The sequence below is a fragment of the Anabrus simplex genome, chromosome 2, assembly GCF_040414725.1.
Source record: "Anabrus simplex isolate iqAnaSimp1 chromosome 2, ASM4041472v1, whole genome shotgun sequence".
Lineage (NCBI taxonomy): Eukaryota > Metazoa > Arthropoda > Insecta > Orthoptera > Tettigoniidae > Anabrus > Anabrus simplex.
This window is the reverse complement of record NC_090266.1, coordinates 169538002-169555218: the sequence shown is the minus strand read 5'-3', so window position 1 is coordinate 169555218 and position 17217 is coordinate 169538002. Positions and strand designations below refer to the sequence as shown.

At 40.2% G+C, this 17217-nt stretch overlaps 2 protein-coding genes across 5 annotated transcripts in view; one reads left to right on the top strand and one right to left on the bottom strand.

Annotated features, from left to right (window-relative positions):
- The window catches only part of LOC137498527 (uncharacterized), a 141867-nt gene that overhangs the window by 64603 nt on the left and 60047 nt on the right, over window positions 1-17217 (bottom strand). Inside the window, exon 1 of one of the 3 annotated variants that reach the window (XM_068226119.1) lies at window positions 15247-15408. The exons of the other annotated variants lie outside the window; for them this stretch is intronic. Within the exon in view, the coding sequence (XP_068082220.1) occupies window positions 15247-15291 (45 nt within the window). The 5' untranslated portion in view covers window positions 15292-15408. Of the gene's footprint in view, window positions 1-15246; window positions 15409-17217 lie in introns of those variants that run through there. 3 annotated transcript variants of the gene reach the window in all.
- Window positions 1-17217, top strand: part of LOC136863967 (solute carrier family 12 member 9) — a 246727-nt gene that overhangs the window by 207830 nt on the left and 21680 nt on the right. The window lies entirely within an intron of this gene.

Sequence of the window (17217 nt, the reverse complement as noted above, 5' to 3'; positions counted from 1 at the left end):
CCGTTGAAAGATGCAGATGCCCGTCTACTTACTGGATTTTGTCTTCATTAATAAGCGGTTTGACGACTCTTTCAGTACCTATAACGGGGCTACAAGAAGACATATATGCACCACACTAGTCACCTTTATACGATTATCTTTCTAATCCTTACGTAGTCTGTCATGCGACAAATATTCTTCACCTTTCACTGCGTTACTAAACACAAAATGAATATCTTAACTTCGGAATGGAATGCGAAATACAAACACAAACAGGCTTACTGAGTTATTCAGTAATATCCGTGAAAACCAGAAAGCAAAACTGAACTTTCATGAGGCTAATGGCATGCTTCCCGAAGCTATAATTTACTCTCTAAATTTTCGGAAGTCAAGGTCATTTTCCATTATAGCGTAACTTTCCCTGACCTGGCTTGTGTGGTGAGGGCTCTAATCTGTATTGGAAATCATATTCCCTTCACAAGGGATGACAAAGACCTTCAGGGCTGGGAAAAACATGATCATACTGAGCGGTAATAATGAAAATTTGTGATGCGATAAATGAGGTATATTTAAATAGATTTAACCCTTCCCAAGCGGATAAGTTTTTGCTTGTGAGCATAAATATTTTTTGTAAAAATATTTTTTTATTCTTAACACACAGGAAAATGCAAATATGTAAGTAATCTAAGGTTTATTAAGTCATTCATACCTGACTTCAGGAGGTCAGCATGTAGGTATCCATATAATCTTAAAAAAATAAATCCTTAACTGCTAGTTTTAGTGCAAAAATGGCACAAGGCACAACACAAAGGTAGTATTCTCAATTAAGATCACTAAACAACTGAGCTTTAATTCACTTTCTACCCTACTTCATAAGTCACTATGACTACTGGTATAAATATTGAACTGGCAAATTCGTTAATAAACATGTACAGTAACCATCTAACTAGTATTTATGATACAATTTTATACTCATGATGTTGAGTTTTCCCTGACAGTTAAAAAACTTTCACTTGTGTGATACATTTCAAAGCATGTATCAGGGTGTAAGAATGGCTTTGCTGTGCAAATTTTACAATAATAAACAGTCTCTTTTCTTACTTTTTGGGCCTTACAGACAACACAGACCACAGAACCCTTTTTTCATCATCTGTGTCTGCTCTGTCACTTAGATTATTTTCGCACTCACTTGCAATGATTTCACTTTTCTCGGTTTTCCACTCTTTATCACTCATTTTCGGGTATTCATCATAGCTATTTAATAATTGTGACTCTATTTCACTGTTGTTTTAAATATATTTCCATGACATAACATCTGGAAAAGGCAAAAGACGAACTTTCACAATGTCAACAAACTTATATGAAGTACACCAGCATGGAAACTGTGCTTCAGAACAAACACCTTCTTTTCTTAAATTCCAAATCCCTGTGTTTAACCTGAATAAAGGCTCTGTCTATATGCTCCTGGCATCTTATCGGCTAATTTTTCAGCCCTAAGAGGAAGCCTATGGGTGCAAAAGCGCGTAACTCAAAATTCCAGATAAGCACGTCATCGCTCGCGCGGGAGTAGATGGGTTCCGGATAAAGATATGTAGATGTGTAACGCTTGGCTAAGGTTAATACGGTGTGAATCGGGACTTCGAATTTACAATATACTAAACAAGAAATCATCTTAATGAGGAACGCACTACTAGGTTTCACTCTATTTTCTCTCATCTGGTTAAATTTTGGCAGGGCTATTCCCAAGTAATTTACAGCGAAAATGTTATCATTACTCTACTGGTGCTTGAAATACAGTGTAAGTCTGTTATAGCGAGAAAAGGATATAACGAGAACCTTGTTTTAACTACAGATTTTTACGTCCCTTCAAAATTCCTATATTAAACTCTACAATAGCTTTTGGTTACAACAGGAACACTTTCACTGAGTCATCCATTATTACGAGAGATTTTAACGCGTTTTATTTTCAGTTACTGATATTTCTACATTTCAGCATAAAAAGCTAGCAACTTTACAAAGGAAAAATATAAATCCATCACCATCATTAGATGGAGCAATAAAATTCAAATATGTTTCGACTCGTTTGAGCCATCTTCAGTGAAATAAGGGGGGGGGGGGGGTTAAAGTAATCTACATAATACAAGCTAAAAATGTGCTAAAAACATAAAGAACAAAAGAAAAACAATAGAGACAGGATGGAAATAAAAACAATAACAATATACAATATTTACATCACTACATGGAGCAATAAATAACTCGCCGAGACAAATTCAGTGAAAAAAGGATAATATAAAACATAATTGAATTCAAAAAATGCATTAAACATAAGAATAGAATAAAATAAAATAAAATAAAATAAATGATACAGATGGAAATGAAACAGTAAGTGCTAACTGTGAGGTTGCGGAGCTCTTAGTCTAAAAATTTTTAGTTTGATAACAATTTAAAAACAAGACAAAATCACTGTGTTGAAAATTCAGGCTGACAGTCTGTCTTTGTAGAAACACCATCACCAACGAATGGCTAGGAGGGTAGCGAAAAAGCTTGAGAAACCAAGTTTGAAAGGAGACAATGGGGTGAAATGTGTGTGATAAGTTATGGAAAAACGCCGATGAATTAAAAATTTTAGAATAGCAGCATTCTCAATTTCTTCTCAATTTAGCGTTCCCGTTCTCGAAGATTGTTTCCAATGTTGACTAGGTGTGTTTGCCTTACTTTAAATAGTCGGGAGGGCAGCGACCAAATTGAGAAGCAAGAAACTTGGGCTGATAAGTAAAAAAATGTGAAATGGGTGTGAATAAATCTTTAAACTTACTCTGCGTTTGTTTTAGTGAACACCTTGAAGTCTGAGGAAAAGTGCGTATTCTTTAAGTCTGTTAGAAAGTGTTTCTCTTTGTGTGACTACATGGTACACTAATTTCCATTCAAAGATGAAGTTTTAATTAATGCAGACGTTGAAAATATTCCTGCTATATGTAAGGCACCATTTTCTAGCCTTAGATTTTTCACAAACAAGTGTCCGAACATTTTGACTAGTGAAACGGAACATTTGGATAAATAAACTGATATTCTGCACTCCCAGTTCTGTAACTTTCAGCCCGAAGAAACAGACCTGGCAAAAGGAAGAATTGATGTTCAATGGGCATTGGTAGGTCAGATGAAATCAGCTGATGGTGTACTAAATATGACAGACTCTCTAAGGTGATGCTTGCTATTTTATCAATTCCACATAGCAATGCAGAATGTAAAAGGATTTTTAGCAGAGTCACAAAGACAAAAACACAGTTCAGATCCTTGCTGTCTGAACAAACTTTGGAGAAACTTTTAACCTTGAAATCAGTTCAGCAAGACAAGTGCTTTGAGCAAAAATTGAGTTCCGAGTTTCTGAAGAAGGCTAAGTCAGCTGCTGGTGTGTTGAACAACAGTTAGTCGTAATGTGATCACCATGTTGAAGGATGAGAAGTCATATGTTCCTACAGTTCAGGTATGTCCAGTATTTAGTATTCACATGTAGATGATGGAAAATATATATATGAGCAAATAGAATTGTTAATGTATTGAATTATAATGAATTTGTACATGTTCTGCCATCAGTGATGTGTCGTAATACGTCGCGATTCGCAGGTGAATGCATTTTCTGTTGCTACTGATGGTAGCAATAAAAGCAACTTAAAGATATAGGCCTATCCCATTGTTGTAACATTTTTTAAGCCTGAACTCCATGAAATTCAGAGTTGTCTACTCTCTGTACCTAATTTAGAAGGGGATGCTACTGGAGCTAACATTGCCAATCTTTTGCTCTCAACTTTTTGGGAATTCCGCATTCCATTAAGAAACTACCTAGCTCTCAGTGCTGATAATGCTCCAGTAGTGGTAGAATTAAAGAATGATGTGGCAGGATGTTTGAAGTTGGAAAATAGTAACATAATCATCGTAGGCTGCTCTTGTCACCTAATTAATCTTGCTGTAGAGAAGGGTGTGGCGTGTTTGCCTGTAAATGTGGATTGAAAATGAGTTTGGAGTTGGTGTGAGAGGTTCTAAACACTATTTTGATGTTGTGGTTTTTTTTTAATATTAGAAATTTGATAAATGCTACTATTATTGAAAGTGAATGTGGAAAACTTTTCTTAAAGAGCAGAATCTTTTTCTAGGGTAGTTTTGGGTCTGCTCTTATATCTATTGATGATTCTGCTGATGTTTCTACTGAAACCGTTGTGTTCTCGTTCTAAGCTGCTTATAAGCTTCCCACAGCAAAAGCGCTAACCAAGATCCATAAAGACAACATCCCCATAAGACCCATTATCAATTTCAGAAATAGTCTGACCTGTGAGGTATCTTGGTTCATTTGCAAATTCCTCAAATCACACTATCGTTTTCAAGCCAATACATCAATAAAGAATTCCATAGAATTTTGCAATAAAATTAAACACTTCAATTTATCCAAACACCATACTCTTAATTCTTTTGACATTACTAACATGTATGCTAATGTGCCCATTAACAACACCATACAATTGATCAAGAACAAACTTTCTAAATTCAGCAATTTAAGTATAGGCAAAATAGATGAATTTATTCGGATTCTGAAGTTTACATTGAATAACAATTTCTTCTGTTTCTTTAACGTAATTTACCAACAGATAGGTCTTCCCATGGGGTCACCAGCTTCTAGGATCCTTGCGGATATTTACATCCATCATTTAGAACATTCTCACATCATTGGTAAGATTAACGGCATTCAACACTGGACACGCTTTGTAGATGACATGTTTGTTATTTTAGACCCCTGTGTTACTAACAGCAACACAGTACTTGTATTTCTCAACTCCATTGACCCACATATATAATTCACCATAGAGTCAGAAAACAATAAAGCCCTTAATTACCTGGAGTTAACCATTATGCGCAACTGCAACAACACTTTATCAGCATGATACTGTATAGGGTTTTGGGCTTATGCCGTGTCAAGAAAATAAGATGAAATCCTTTATGTTTCGCAGAGAACTGTGCTCTGCATCATCAGAAGAAATCTCGACTGTCCACGAGAAAGGCTTCTTAAACAATGACTCTTTAAATTTAGACGTTATAATAGAAGTGGAAATGGTACCTTCATTTGCCACCAGATGGCTCCCAGGACGTGGCACAGTGCTAGCGTTCGAAGCGGAAGCTGACCGAACCATCAGAATTAGTCTAAGAGGTTCACATAATATGTGTACGTAACATATGACATTGATAAGTGTATGACATTGACACAAGCCTGGAATGAAACATCTGGCGACGAGGAACGTACGAATTCGGAAAACACTGAGATGAAATAACTATAGTGAAGGAGACAGGGAAGAAAACTATCTACATAAATTCTTAATGGCCAGCACCAGGTATTACTTAATTGATAGCCGGTGTCCCTGTTGAAATTTCAGGGACACCGGCTCAGGGACACCGGCTCAGGGACACCGGCTATCAGCTAAGTAATACCTGGTTCCTCATCGCCAGATGTTTCATTCCAGGCTTGTGTCAATGTCATACACTTGTTAATGTCATGTCTTACATACACCTGTTATGTGAACCTCTTAGACTGATTGTGATGGTTTGGTCAGCTTCTGCTTCGAACGCTAGTGCTGTGCCACGTCCTGGAAGCCATCTGGTGGCAAATGAAGGTACAATTTCTACTTTTATTATAACGTCTAAGTTTAAAGAGTCATTGTTTAAGAAGCCTTTTTCGTGGACAGTCAAGATTTCTTCTGATGACGCAGAGTACAGTTCTCTGCAAAACGTAAAGAATTTCACCTTATTTTCTTGACACGGCTAATCCCAAAAGCCTATACAGTATCATGTCTATAAGTATGGAATGTGAAAATATCAATGGCAACACTTTATCCTTTAATATATACAGGAAACCCACCCACACCATCAATACCATCCAACAAACTTCTGTGCACCAGACATACATAAGAAAGTAGCTTACAATAGCATGGTACCCAGAGCATTAACTGTCCCTTTATCCCGCAAGAATTACAAAAAAGAAATAAATACTATTTGCAATATTACAGAACACAACGCTTTCAGTAGAACCTTCATCAGCAGAATCATCAATAGATATAAGAGCAGACCCAAGACTACCCTAGAAAAAGATTCTGCTCCTAAAGAAAAGTTTTCCACATTCACTTTCAATAATAGTAGAACTTACCAAATTTCTATTATTAAAAAAAAACACAACATCAAAATAGCGTTTAGAACCTCCCACACCAACTGCAAACACATTTTCAATCCACACACTGTCAACAATAACAATAACAACATTAATAATAGATATTTGAACTCCGGAGTTTACAAATTAGAATGCCAATCCTGTAATTCCAGCTATGTAGGTCAAACAGGCCGCAATTTTGTCATAAGATATGCCGAACATCGCAACGCTCTCAAATATAATCGTTTTTCAGCTATGAGTGAACTTCATAAAGCATCCTGCCACGAATACACATCAATTGATAAAGATCTTAAGATCTTGCATTATGAGCAAAAAGGCACCTTACTCAACATTCTCGACAGCATCCACATCGATTTAGATCAGTTTATGAATCCCTTTCACAATTTAAATGAAATCAACGAAAACAGAACCTTCTACTTGATACATTCATTCCATATATTTGTCGGAACTTCTATAATAAAAACAAACCCCGCCTCCATCTCTCCAACTCGCCATCACTCCCACCTCCCCAACCCCCACCCTTTCCCCACCAGCCCTGCACCCCTCTTCCCCCTCCGCTCCTCCCATCCTCGCAAACACAGCTTAGCCAACAATAGACTCGATCGTACGAACGAGACCGTTAACTTTGAGAAATCCAGGCGGGTTTGAGAGGACAACCACCTTTTAAGTACTGTGAGTTTAAAGATTTATTCACACCCATTTCACATTTATTTACTTATCAGCCCAAGTTTCTCACACAACCTAGTTTTTCCATTACAGATTGGAACTTTACTGACGGTTTTCACTATGGTCACTTACAGTTTACCATGCACCTGTTACTTCCCTAACACAGCTTCTCCATTTTGTTGCTGCCCTCCCGACTATTTAAAGTAAGGCAAACACACCTAGTCAACATTGGAAACAATCTTCGAGAACGGGACCGCTAAATTGAGAAGAAATTGAGAATGCTGCTATTCTAAAATTTTAAATTCATCGGCATTTTTCCATCATTTATCACATACATTTCACCTGGCATGTTGTCTCCTCTCAAACTTGGTTTCTCAAGCTTTTTCACTCCCCTCCTAGCCATTTATGGTGATGGGGTTTCTACAAAGACAGTCAGCCTGAATTTTCAACACAGTGATTTTGTCTTGTTTTTAAATTGTTATCAATCTAAAAAGTTTTAGACTAAGAGGTCCGCATCCTCACTGTTAGCACTTATTGTTTCGTTTTGGTCTGTATCATTTATTTTATTCTTAGGTTTAGCACACTTTTTGGATTCAGTTATGTTTTATATGAACTTCTTTTCACTGAATTTGTCTTAGTGAGTTATTTATTGCTCCATCTAGTGATGTAAATATTGTATATTGTTTTTATTTCCGTCATGCCTCTTTTGTTTTTCTTTTGTTCCTTCTTTATGTTTTTAGCACATTTTTAGCTTGTATTATGTAGATTACTTTAACGCCCCGGTATTTCACTGAAGATGGCTCAAATAAGTCGAAACATGTTTGATTTTATTGCTCCATCTAATGATGGATTTATGTTTTGTATTGAATTAGGAGGATACATTTAATTTTTTCCTTTGTAAAGTGAAAACCATCAATACGGAATGATTCTAATACCTTGTAAAAGCTAGCAAAAAACTATTGAGTATTTTCCCTGCGTAATTCTCAATATTCCACAAACTAAAGTACGATAAATATTTGTTTGTTACTGTGACCATTTAACACAATTAGATTATAAAACCTTCCACTAAAGGATCGACAAACATTGCAACAGCGGGTTTCTTGCTCATATCAAGCATTTACACAAAGCGATAGTTCTTTTGGATGTCACAGATTATTTTCCGTTATCGATAGTTATACTCTTCACCGTAAGTAGCTAGCAAAACGCTATAGATAAATAATTTTTGTCTCTATAACTCTCGATACTCCACGAATTATAGTACAGTAAATATTTGTACATTAGTGTGACCGTTTTACACAGTTAGATTATAAAACCTTCCACGAAACGATCGACAAAAATTTCAGCAGCGGTGTGACATCTGTCCTGCACGTTAGTCGCCACGTGTACCATCTGACGTCTGCCCCATCGATTAGCATTGGGAGCACTCTACACTCAGGGTCTTAACAGGTTCTTCTTGTTGTGGGGCTATTTCAGAGAGTCGTAGGCTTTGTGTATGCCGCAGCTAGATAGATAGATAGATAGATAAGAAATGGGTGAGCCCTGTTTTCGCAGAGCTCCACACGTAGGTCTATGAAGACCCTTTGTGCCCCTTGAACGGGTTTGCCTAGTCCAGACCTAGTGCTCCTATAAAGGATACCAGTGTCCGGATTTTGGCGTTCCTGATGTCCTCCAGGCTCACAAAATGTGAGCCCAGGTATCGATGTCTAGTGCCTGCAAAAGCCTCGCACTGACATAACACATGCGCGGAGGTCTCCTCCTCCTTACCGCATCTTCTACACATCGGATCCTGGGTGATTTTCATGATGTGTAGGTGTCTCTGTAAGGTATTGTGGCCTGTTAACAGTCCAACTACCATTCTCATTCTGGTCCTATTCAAATTCATTAGGACCTTTTTATAGCTTTGACTAGGCCCTTTGATAAGTTCACGTGCCTGTCTTGCTATGGTTAACCTCTTCCAAATATCTAGGTGAGACTGGTTTATCCATTGGGATATTGCCAGTCTCACACTTCGGAGTGACACTCCCAGGAAGGGCTCTGGTCCTGTGAAGGAACCCATTGAGCCCTGTTTCGCTAGTTTGTCAGCTTCTTCATTTCCACTGATTCCTGTGTGCCCAGGAACCCATAATAAGGTAACTGAGCTAAGCTCACACAGCTGATCTAACATCCTTTGGCATTCCCAAACCAGTTTTGATGTTGTTTTAACTGCACATAGTGCTTTTAACGCTGCCTGGCTATCACTACATATAGTGATGTGTCTTCTGTGTCCAGGCATTTTCCATATATTTAAAGCACAGGCTAGTATTGCGTATACTTCAGCCTGGAAAACAGTAGCATATTTACCCATAGGAAGGGAGAGCCTTGTCTTAGGCCCCCAGACCCCGGCGCCTGTGCCCGCCTCCGTCCGCGAGCCATCTGTGTACCATGTACAGCCCCCAGACTTAAGACGGGCCCCAGCGTCCGCGGCCCACTCCTCCCTTGTGGGTATCACCACTGTGAATTTATAATTCAAATTAAAGCTAGGCTTCATCAGATCCCCGATCATCATTGTCATAGGGCAAGTCTGGTGAAGCCTTGTAAGAATAGAGGCATGACCTCTATTCGGGTTTTTGAAGGACCATCCTCCGAGTGACCAAAGGCGATAGGCACTCATTCCCGCTATTACCTTAACATATAAATGTAAGGGGGGAAAACCTAGGATGGCCTCCATTGCACATAATGGTGTAGTATCCAGTGCCCCTGTTATTCCTAGACACGCAAGTCTTTGGACACTGTTTAACTTGGTGCTCACAGTTTTACTCTCTGAGCCTGGCCACCAGACTATAGATGCATAGGTGATCGTGGGCCGTACAATGGAGATATAGAGCCACTGGACCACCCTAGGTCTTAGGCCCCAAGTCTTCCCGACGGCCCTGCGACAGGCCCACATAATCTTGCGAGCCTTATCCACCTTATGATCTATATGTTTCTTCCAACTCAGTCTTGCCTCAAGGATTACCCCTAGGTACTTAACCGAGGTTGTCTTAACTAATTTTTTTCCGAATAGGAAAGGCTCTGACAGTCCGTCTAGCCTCCTCCTCCTGGTAAATACCACGAGCTCCGTCTTATCGGGATTAACCGACAAGTCTGTCTCGTGACACCATCTTTCCACCCTACGTAGAGAGCTCTGTACGAGTTCGGAAACCGTACTGGGGAAATTTCCTACCGCCATCAGGCTTATGTCGTCTGCATAGCCTTGGGCGTATATTCCTCCAACATTTAACCTGGTAAGTAGTTCATCCACTACCAGACACCATAATGTTGGTGATAATACTCCTCCCTGTGGACACCCCCTGTCTATATTAGCTCTCAACATTACAGCGTTGAGAGTAAACAGAACTTGACGGCCCTGCAGTGAGGCCATAATCCATTTTATGAGCATACTGCTCACTCCTCTTCTCTCTAGACTACGTTCTATGGAGCCCAAAGATGTATAGTTAAAGGCCCCTTCTATATCTAGGAATACAACCATAGCAAGTTGTTGCTGATCCAAGGCACTCTCCAGCCTAGAAACCAGCTGGTGTAGTGCCGTCTCAACCGACTTCCCTGGTTGATATGCATGTTGATGAGAATGCAGGGGAAAGTCTCTTAATACTTTCTCCCTGATATGTCTATCCACCAGTCTTTCCAAGGTCTTAAGTAGAAAAGACGTTAGACTAATGGGTCTATAATCCTTAGGTCTAGTATATGAAGACCTTCCGGGTTTAGGTATAAATACCACCTTCGCCTGACGCCACAAGGAGTACACGTACCCCATAGTGAGACAGGCTCTAAAGATTCTGACCAGGTATGGTATAAGGACCCCCCCCGCCTCCTGAAGAAGCGCCGGGAAGATCCCATCCACACCTGGGCTTTTGTAAGGGGCAAAGGATTCTAATGCCCACTTAACCCTTCTTGGGGTAACAATCTCTGCGGCTTCCCTCCAGCCACTTTTATCGGGTCTGAAGGATCCGCTCGATTCTACCTCACTATTCGTGATTACCGAACCTGGAAAGTGGGCATCAAGCAGTAAGCTCAGGGTCTCCCCCTCTGTGGATGTGTATCCACCAGAAGGAGTCTCCAATGAGCCCAGCCTTGCCCTTCTATCCAAGGTTAAAATTTTATGAAGCCTTGCCGCTTCATGTTGACTTTCAATGGAGTCACAAAATTGTCTCCAAGATTTCCTAGAAGCCTTCTTGACTTCTGACTTGTACCTTCTTTGAGATTCTTTGTAAGAATCTAGGCTTTCTTGATCCTGAAGTTCCCTATATTTATTCCAGAGCCTTCGTGTATTTCTCCTCAGGTGTTCAAGATAACTATTCCACTTGAAGCTTCCTGTTACTCTTTTTGCCTTAACAATAGGGCAGTTTAATTCATAAGAGGTAACCAGTGTCCGTGTGAGAAAACTCACACTGAGCTCCAGCTCCTCTTTGTTTTTAATTATATTTGAGGGTCCTCCCTCCAGTCCCCTCCTCACGTCCTCCCTAAAAGATATCCAATCGGTTCGTCTAGGGTTTCTGTAAGACGGGATCTCGATGGAGCCCTCTATATAAAACACAATGTGTCTATGATCTGACAAGGAAGGCTCCAGAGAGACCTTCCAGTCTTTAAATTCCTGCATGATTCCCATGGAACCCAGGGTAAGATCTATGATCCCTTCGCTCCTATTATTAATGAAGGTAGGGGTATCACCAATATTCATGATCTCAAGATCAGTTGTACATAGAAATTCTATGAGGTGCTCTCCCCTTCGGTTTGTATTTTTACTTCCCCAAATGCTATGATGAGCATTGGCATCACATCCTACTACGAGGTTTAATCCTTGTTTCCTACAGTATATCACCAGTCTCTTGAACTCCTCCGGCGGGGGTGGAGATTCAGAGTCTCCTGGGAAATATGCAGAACAGACAACCAAGTCTCTTGGCTGTCCGCCCTCTTCATATCTCATTAGGACTGCTACTAGGTCTCTAGTAATGAAACCCGGTATAGCCCAAGCGTTATGATCCTTAACTAGTATACATGCTCTAGGCTTCTCCTCTGCTATTCCACTGAATAGAGTGAAACCTGCACAATTTAGTCCCATGATATGTCCCTGTCTAAGCCAGGGTTCTTGTATCAGGGCGACCGAAAACCCGCCTTTCTGGATACTTCTATTAAGTACCCTAGAGGCCGCTATACAATGTTGTATATTTGCTTGTATGAAAGTAATCATTCTTTACTTTCATAGAATACTTTACCTTATGCGGTCTCCGGAACTTGCAGCTCCGTCTCCCGCGATGGATCCTGGGGTTTGGCTGGCCCCGGTTCCTGTCCGGGCTCCAGCTCTTCGCCCCTGCTGGTCTCGGTTTTATCTGTGGTGGGGTTGGTCCTCTGCTTGTCACGCTTGCCCTCCACTAATGTGAAGGTAGCCACATGCACCCCGCAGAAGATCTTCTTCCCCACCACTTTCTCCACATCCCTGGAGTCCATGCTGACCACAAGGCGGACGCCTCTCTTCTCCTCCTTGCGGTCGTAGACCCTCCAGCTGGCGGGATTTAAGCCATGGTTCTGGCGTGCCATTCTTCCCAAAAGGACGTTATTGTCCTTTGGTTGTCCTGGTATCCAGACCATGACTCTCTTGTAGGAAAGGAGTTTGTCCATGCCCACAATTGTGAGCCTGGCTCCTTCCCACGGTTGTATATCTGTAACAAGGCTAGAAAGCCATGCTACAGTTTCATTGTTCTCCGCTATGATGACGGCCGCACCCCTTGACAGATAGCAGTCCAGGAACTGAGGCTTAATGGGCCCCTGCTCCGGAAGCTCGTCTATCAGATTGGTGATAGCCTCTTCCACAGCTTCCACCTGTTTCTCGGATAGCTGCTGGTCAGGATATCCCACAGGTACTATGGCCATCCTGATCCCAGCTTTAGCTATCCTGGCGAACTCCACTTTGGGTCTCTTGCGGGTCTGCCGATCTTCTTCTGGGGTTGCCCCCGACAGAAGTCGTTTCCCCGCTGGCATCTTAGTGGGTGGGGTCCTCTGTGCCCTAGAAGCAGAGCCCTTTTCAGGGTCCCGCCTCTTGTGCCCATTGGATCCCTCCACTGTTGTCGCTGTTGTGGTAGTAGAAGTCCCCTCAGCCCCAGGAGTTAGGCCTTCTTTGGCCTGCTCCCGGGCCTTTAAGGCCTTCTTGTACCTCCTCTTTTCAGCGCCAGAGCGCTGTTTCTTCTTCTTCTTCACCTGCAGATTGCCCACCTCTTGAGTGAGCCCTCTAACTGTTGAAGTCGTACTGTCCGAGGGTATCTCCGAAGAGTCCCCTTCGGTTGTTGTTGTGCTGGTATTTCTCTCGGAGGCCCCAGAAGAGCTCTCCGGTTTATGGGTGGCTACGGAACTCATGTAGGTCCCACGAGTAGCTAGGGAAATATATGTCCGCCCAGGCAGAGCCCCGCATACCTGGGTAAGGCTACTTACTTCGAGAGGTCGCCAAGTATCTCGAAGGCTCCGTTCAAGACACATCTCCCATGTGCCATGCACCCCATCGGCACGGGTCGCGTTACACCTTAGGGTTGGGCGGTGCTTTAGCTTCCTCCTCCTTGTATGCCGAATGGTTACCCAATAGGGCTCCATTCGGCATCGCAAGAAAGGAGCTACTAGTCCCCCTCACCGCGAAGAGGATCTTCAATTGAAGAGGGTAACCAAGGTTAGCCCCCTACAATTGTAGAAGCACACACGAGGGGGATGCCGCAGCTAGTTAATGTGTCCATATGAATACGTGTCGCGTCTGTGGTGAGAATCGGATTTGGAATCCTATCAGGCGGCCTGGTTTCTGAATCTCTGCATCGAGGTTACCAATTCGTCGCTGTTCAGTCTGCATTATCTATTTTTATAATTTGTGACGTACATGCAACGACTATGACTTTTGTTTTACATTAGAGTTATTCGTACTTCAATATGACCTTGAGGTTGCCATTAAATGTACAGGTAAGGTTGCTTACATCTATTGTATAATGAAAGGATGGAGATATTCTGGATCGGATTCTTTTTATTAATTTAAGTGATCCTACCTAACTAAGACGAAACCAAGGCGTGATCTTCATTTTAAATATCTGGAATCATTGATAATGACACAAAGACGGCTGACGTAATTTAGGCCTATTTCAACATAATGCAGTGAATTTGAATTAATTAATCCTCATTTTCCAAGAGCTATTCAAAATAACAAACACCAGCTTACATTTATTCATTAATATACCTGAACCTTGAAATTAACAATATTATTTTCGAGATCTCGTTTTGAAACCTGTTCCGTTTGAATGTATCACCTATATGCTCATATTCTTTTCTTTTATTTCATTCTTTCCTTGTTTTGGGTACCCTTTTCTTATTTTCATATAATGGTTACATTAGGAGAAGTTTAATTTTATTTGCGGCGAGTCCAGCTAATAATAATGCCTTTTTTTATATGATACCTATCGTAACTAAAATCAATAAACATCACCATCCTAGCTAACTTATGCTGTCCTGATGAGGCTCGTCTTGACGCAACAATAGCCACACGCCCATCTTCGCACATACCTTCAAGGATCGTATTTACTTAATGCTACTGCATAAAATGAATAATCAGAAACAACACATATATAAGAACAAGAAATATGTACACTCAAATGTCAACAAACATCACATGATATCTCTACTATTCAAACTTAACTACTATGTCCCTGAAGTAAAATACCTAACCTAACCGATATCATGGCATGTGTCCTCGTAGTTATGTGCATGGCAGGCTTTATACATGCCGCAAGCGCATCGCCATCGTACCTACTGAAAATTCTAATAACTGAACGTAAATTCCGAATATGGCATCTGAAGTGTCGAGATGATTGATTGAACAACCGTGGCCGACATCGCATCGCAATCAATAATCATCAGCATCCTCATCTTAGCTTACACTTACATATGAACATTACAGTCTTAGCATTCACTCATGTAGGAGTATTACAACCTTAATATCCATTTACACATGGGTATTACAATCTCAGCATTAGCATGTACATGAACATCACACCTCCGTTAACTTTATCTAACTTCGCAGTAACATAACACAGTTAAATAGCACGTTCTACGTAACGAATTTTAGGATAAATTTTCACTATCACATCTCAACTTATTGTATAATTCCCATGGCGCAGCACTTTTCACTATTCCAATCACTGAGTCTCACGTCAGCTCACCCCCACACTATACTATTCATCAACACAATAACTATCACGATCGCAGGCACTTAATACACTTGGCACTCACATCATCATTATTATTATTATTATTATTATGACTATTATCTATTTCACGTCGACTCACCTTAGTATCATCACTCGTAACTTCACTACATTTGTATCACTTACCTGCAGAACATCTTCATCCTCGATATGCCGTTGCTTCATAACCATTCTCGTAATTATAGTAAACCTGCTGCAATTATCATTCGAAGAACAACGTGCCCTGGAATTTACAACGTTCGCTGTCTGCGTTCTTATATTAAATCACGTATCCATTTACCTGTGTTACCTGTGTTAACTTCACAATAAATATGCTGATTCAATGCTAATGCCTGTTACATATGCATACGTAAGCTCGTGCCTTTCAGTAATCGCGATACCACAACGTAATATAAACAATGTCGAAGTCGCCTACTAACATAACTAGTCGTTCGCTCACATGATACCATAGCATTTCGAATACTGTATCGCCAAATGCATATCTGAATCTCTATAGACCAAATAACATAATGTCACATCGCTCATTGTGTAATTATTATTACGTCTTGACGAACTACTTCAGGACATGAACTGTATATACACTACTGTCTACATTAAGAATACTGATAAATAAAATATGACGCAGATAAATGCTGCATAAAATAAATGCACACATAAAAAGACATTATTAATGAAAAGAATGGGCAATTACTGACTTGGATGGCCTGGGTATGGAACACTAGGCCTAAGTTATCCTTCCTCGTAACCACGCCATCATCTCAGGTGGACCCGCTTGTATTCATCTAGCTCTCCATGTTCTCCTGAGTGTATATTTCCGTGTATATTTCTGACATTGTTATTTTACTCTCATGCAGATCACACCTGAAAAAAGCTAACATTAGATTTTTCAATACACACACAATCACTATTAAACCAGTACTGCATGTACTTCGAATTACACATAAATGTTTTCGAGATACCGACAATTTCAATAATGGATCGCGTTGCCTCCCTAGTAATGGCTTTGCCTTGTACAATTATGAGTTACATTGTTATTTCACACTGTTTGCATTCAGTTGCAGCGTATAAATCATCTAATAACTTCTTTTCACATTCGGTTCATGTACACTGATAATATGCTCACACAACACAACTTTTCTCAAGCTTTCGTAAATCAATTCCACATTACCATTACATCGACATCAACAATGAACAATGAAAAGCTTTGAATATCCTCCTTTTGTTTTAAAAACTAGACATGGAATACCAGAATTATATTCTAGATGTGGAAGTCTATCTTAAGTACCTACTTACATATATCGATACCTAGATGTCGCCACCGTCCTTATTAATAACTATCGATGTTTAACATTACATAACATTACCCTATATGTATGACCTTTGGTTTCGTCTTATTTTATACATTATACATTTTACATTTAACTTAATTCTAACATTATTTACAAGTATTTACACGTCTTTCCGCTCAGAGATGAAAGTAAAGTCTCTCTCTTCACGATCACTTCTTCGCGTATTCAACGTTTGTATTTCGGTTCTCGTCTAGACTGTTCTGGCGCCATGTTTCCAGACCTCGTGCTCGTTGTTCTTTTACTCGCGCTGTGGCGCATGTTCCACATGGAAATGGCACAGCGGGTCTCTTGCAAACAATTTTATTGGTACCATTATACTCTTGTTCGTATCAAGAATTTACGTGAAGCGGTAGTTCTTTTGGATATCACAAATTTGTTGGGTTGGTCAACCTGTTATGGCTATGCATTGTCGCAATGAAGAGTTCTTTATTGAGCTGCTATTTTTGCTGTCAAAAATTGTCATTCCTCATGGTGTGACTGAATCTGATGCTTTTATTTATTGCTGTTGTACGCAGAGTAAAACCACTTCTTGTGTTGCTTAAGTTGTGATTTCTGTAGTGCAGGTGTCTAAAATTGCTTTCTGTTCGAGATATGAGCAGACTGTCCTTTTGTCTTTTTAAAAGATCGAGTTTCTTTCCATAATGTGCAAAGAAGTCTCGTAGGTCCTATTAGTGATATTAAAAGCAAACTGACTGTACTGTGTAGTGTTAATTTAAATTTCTGTTTGTCTTCAGTTTTTGGTACTGTG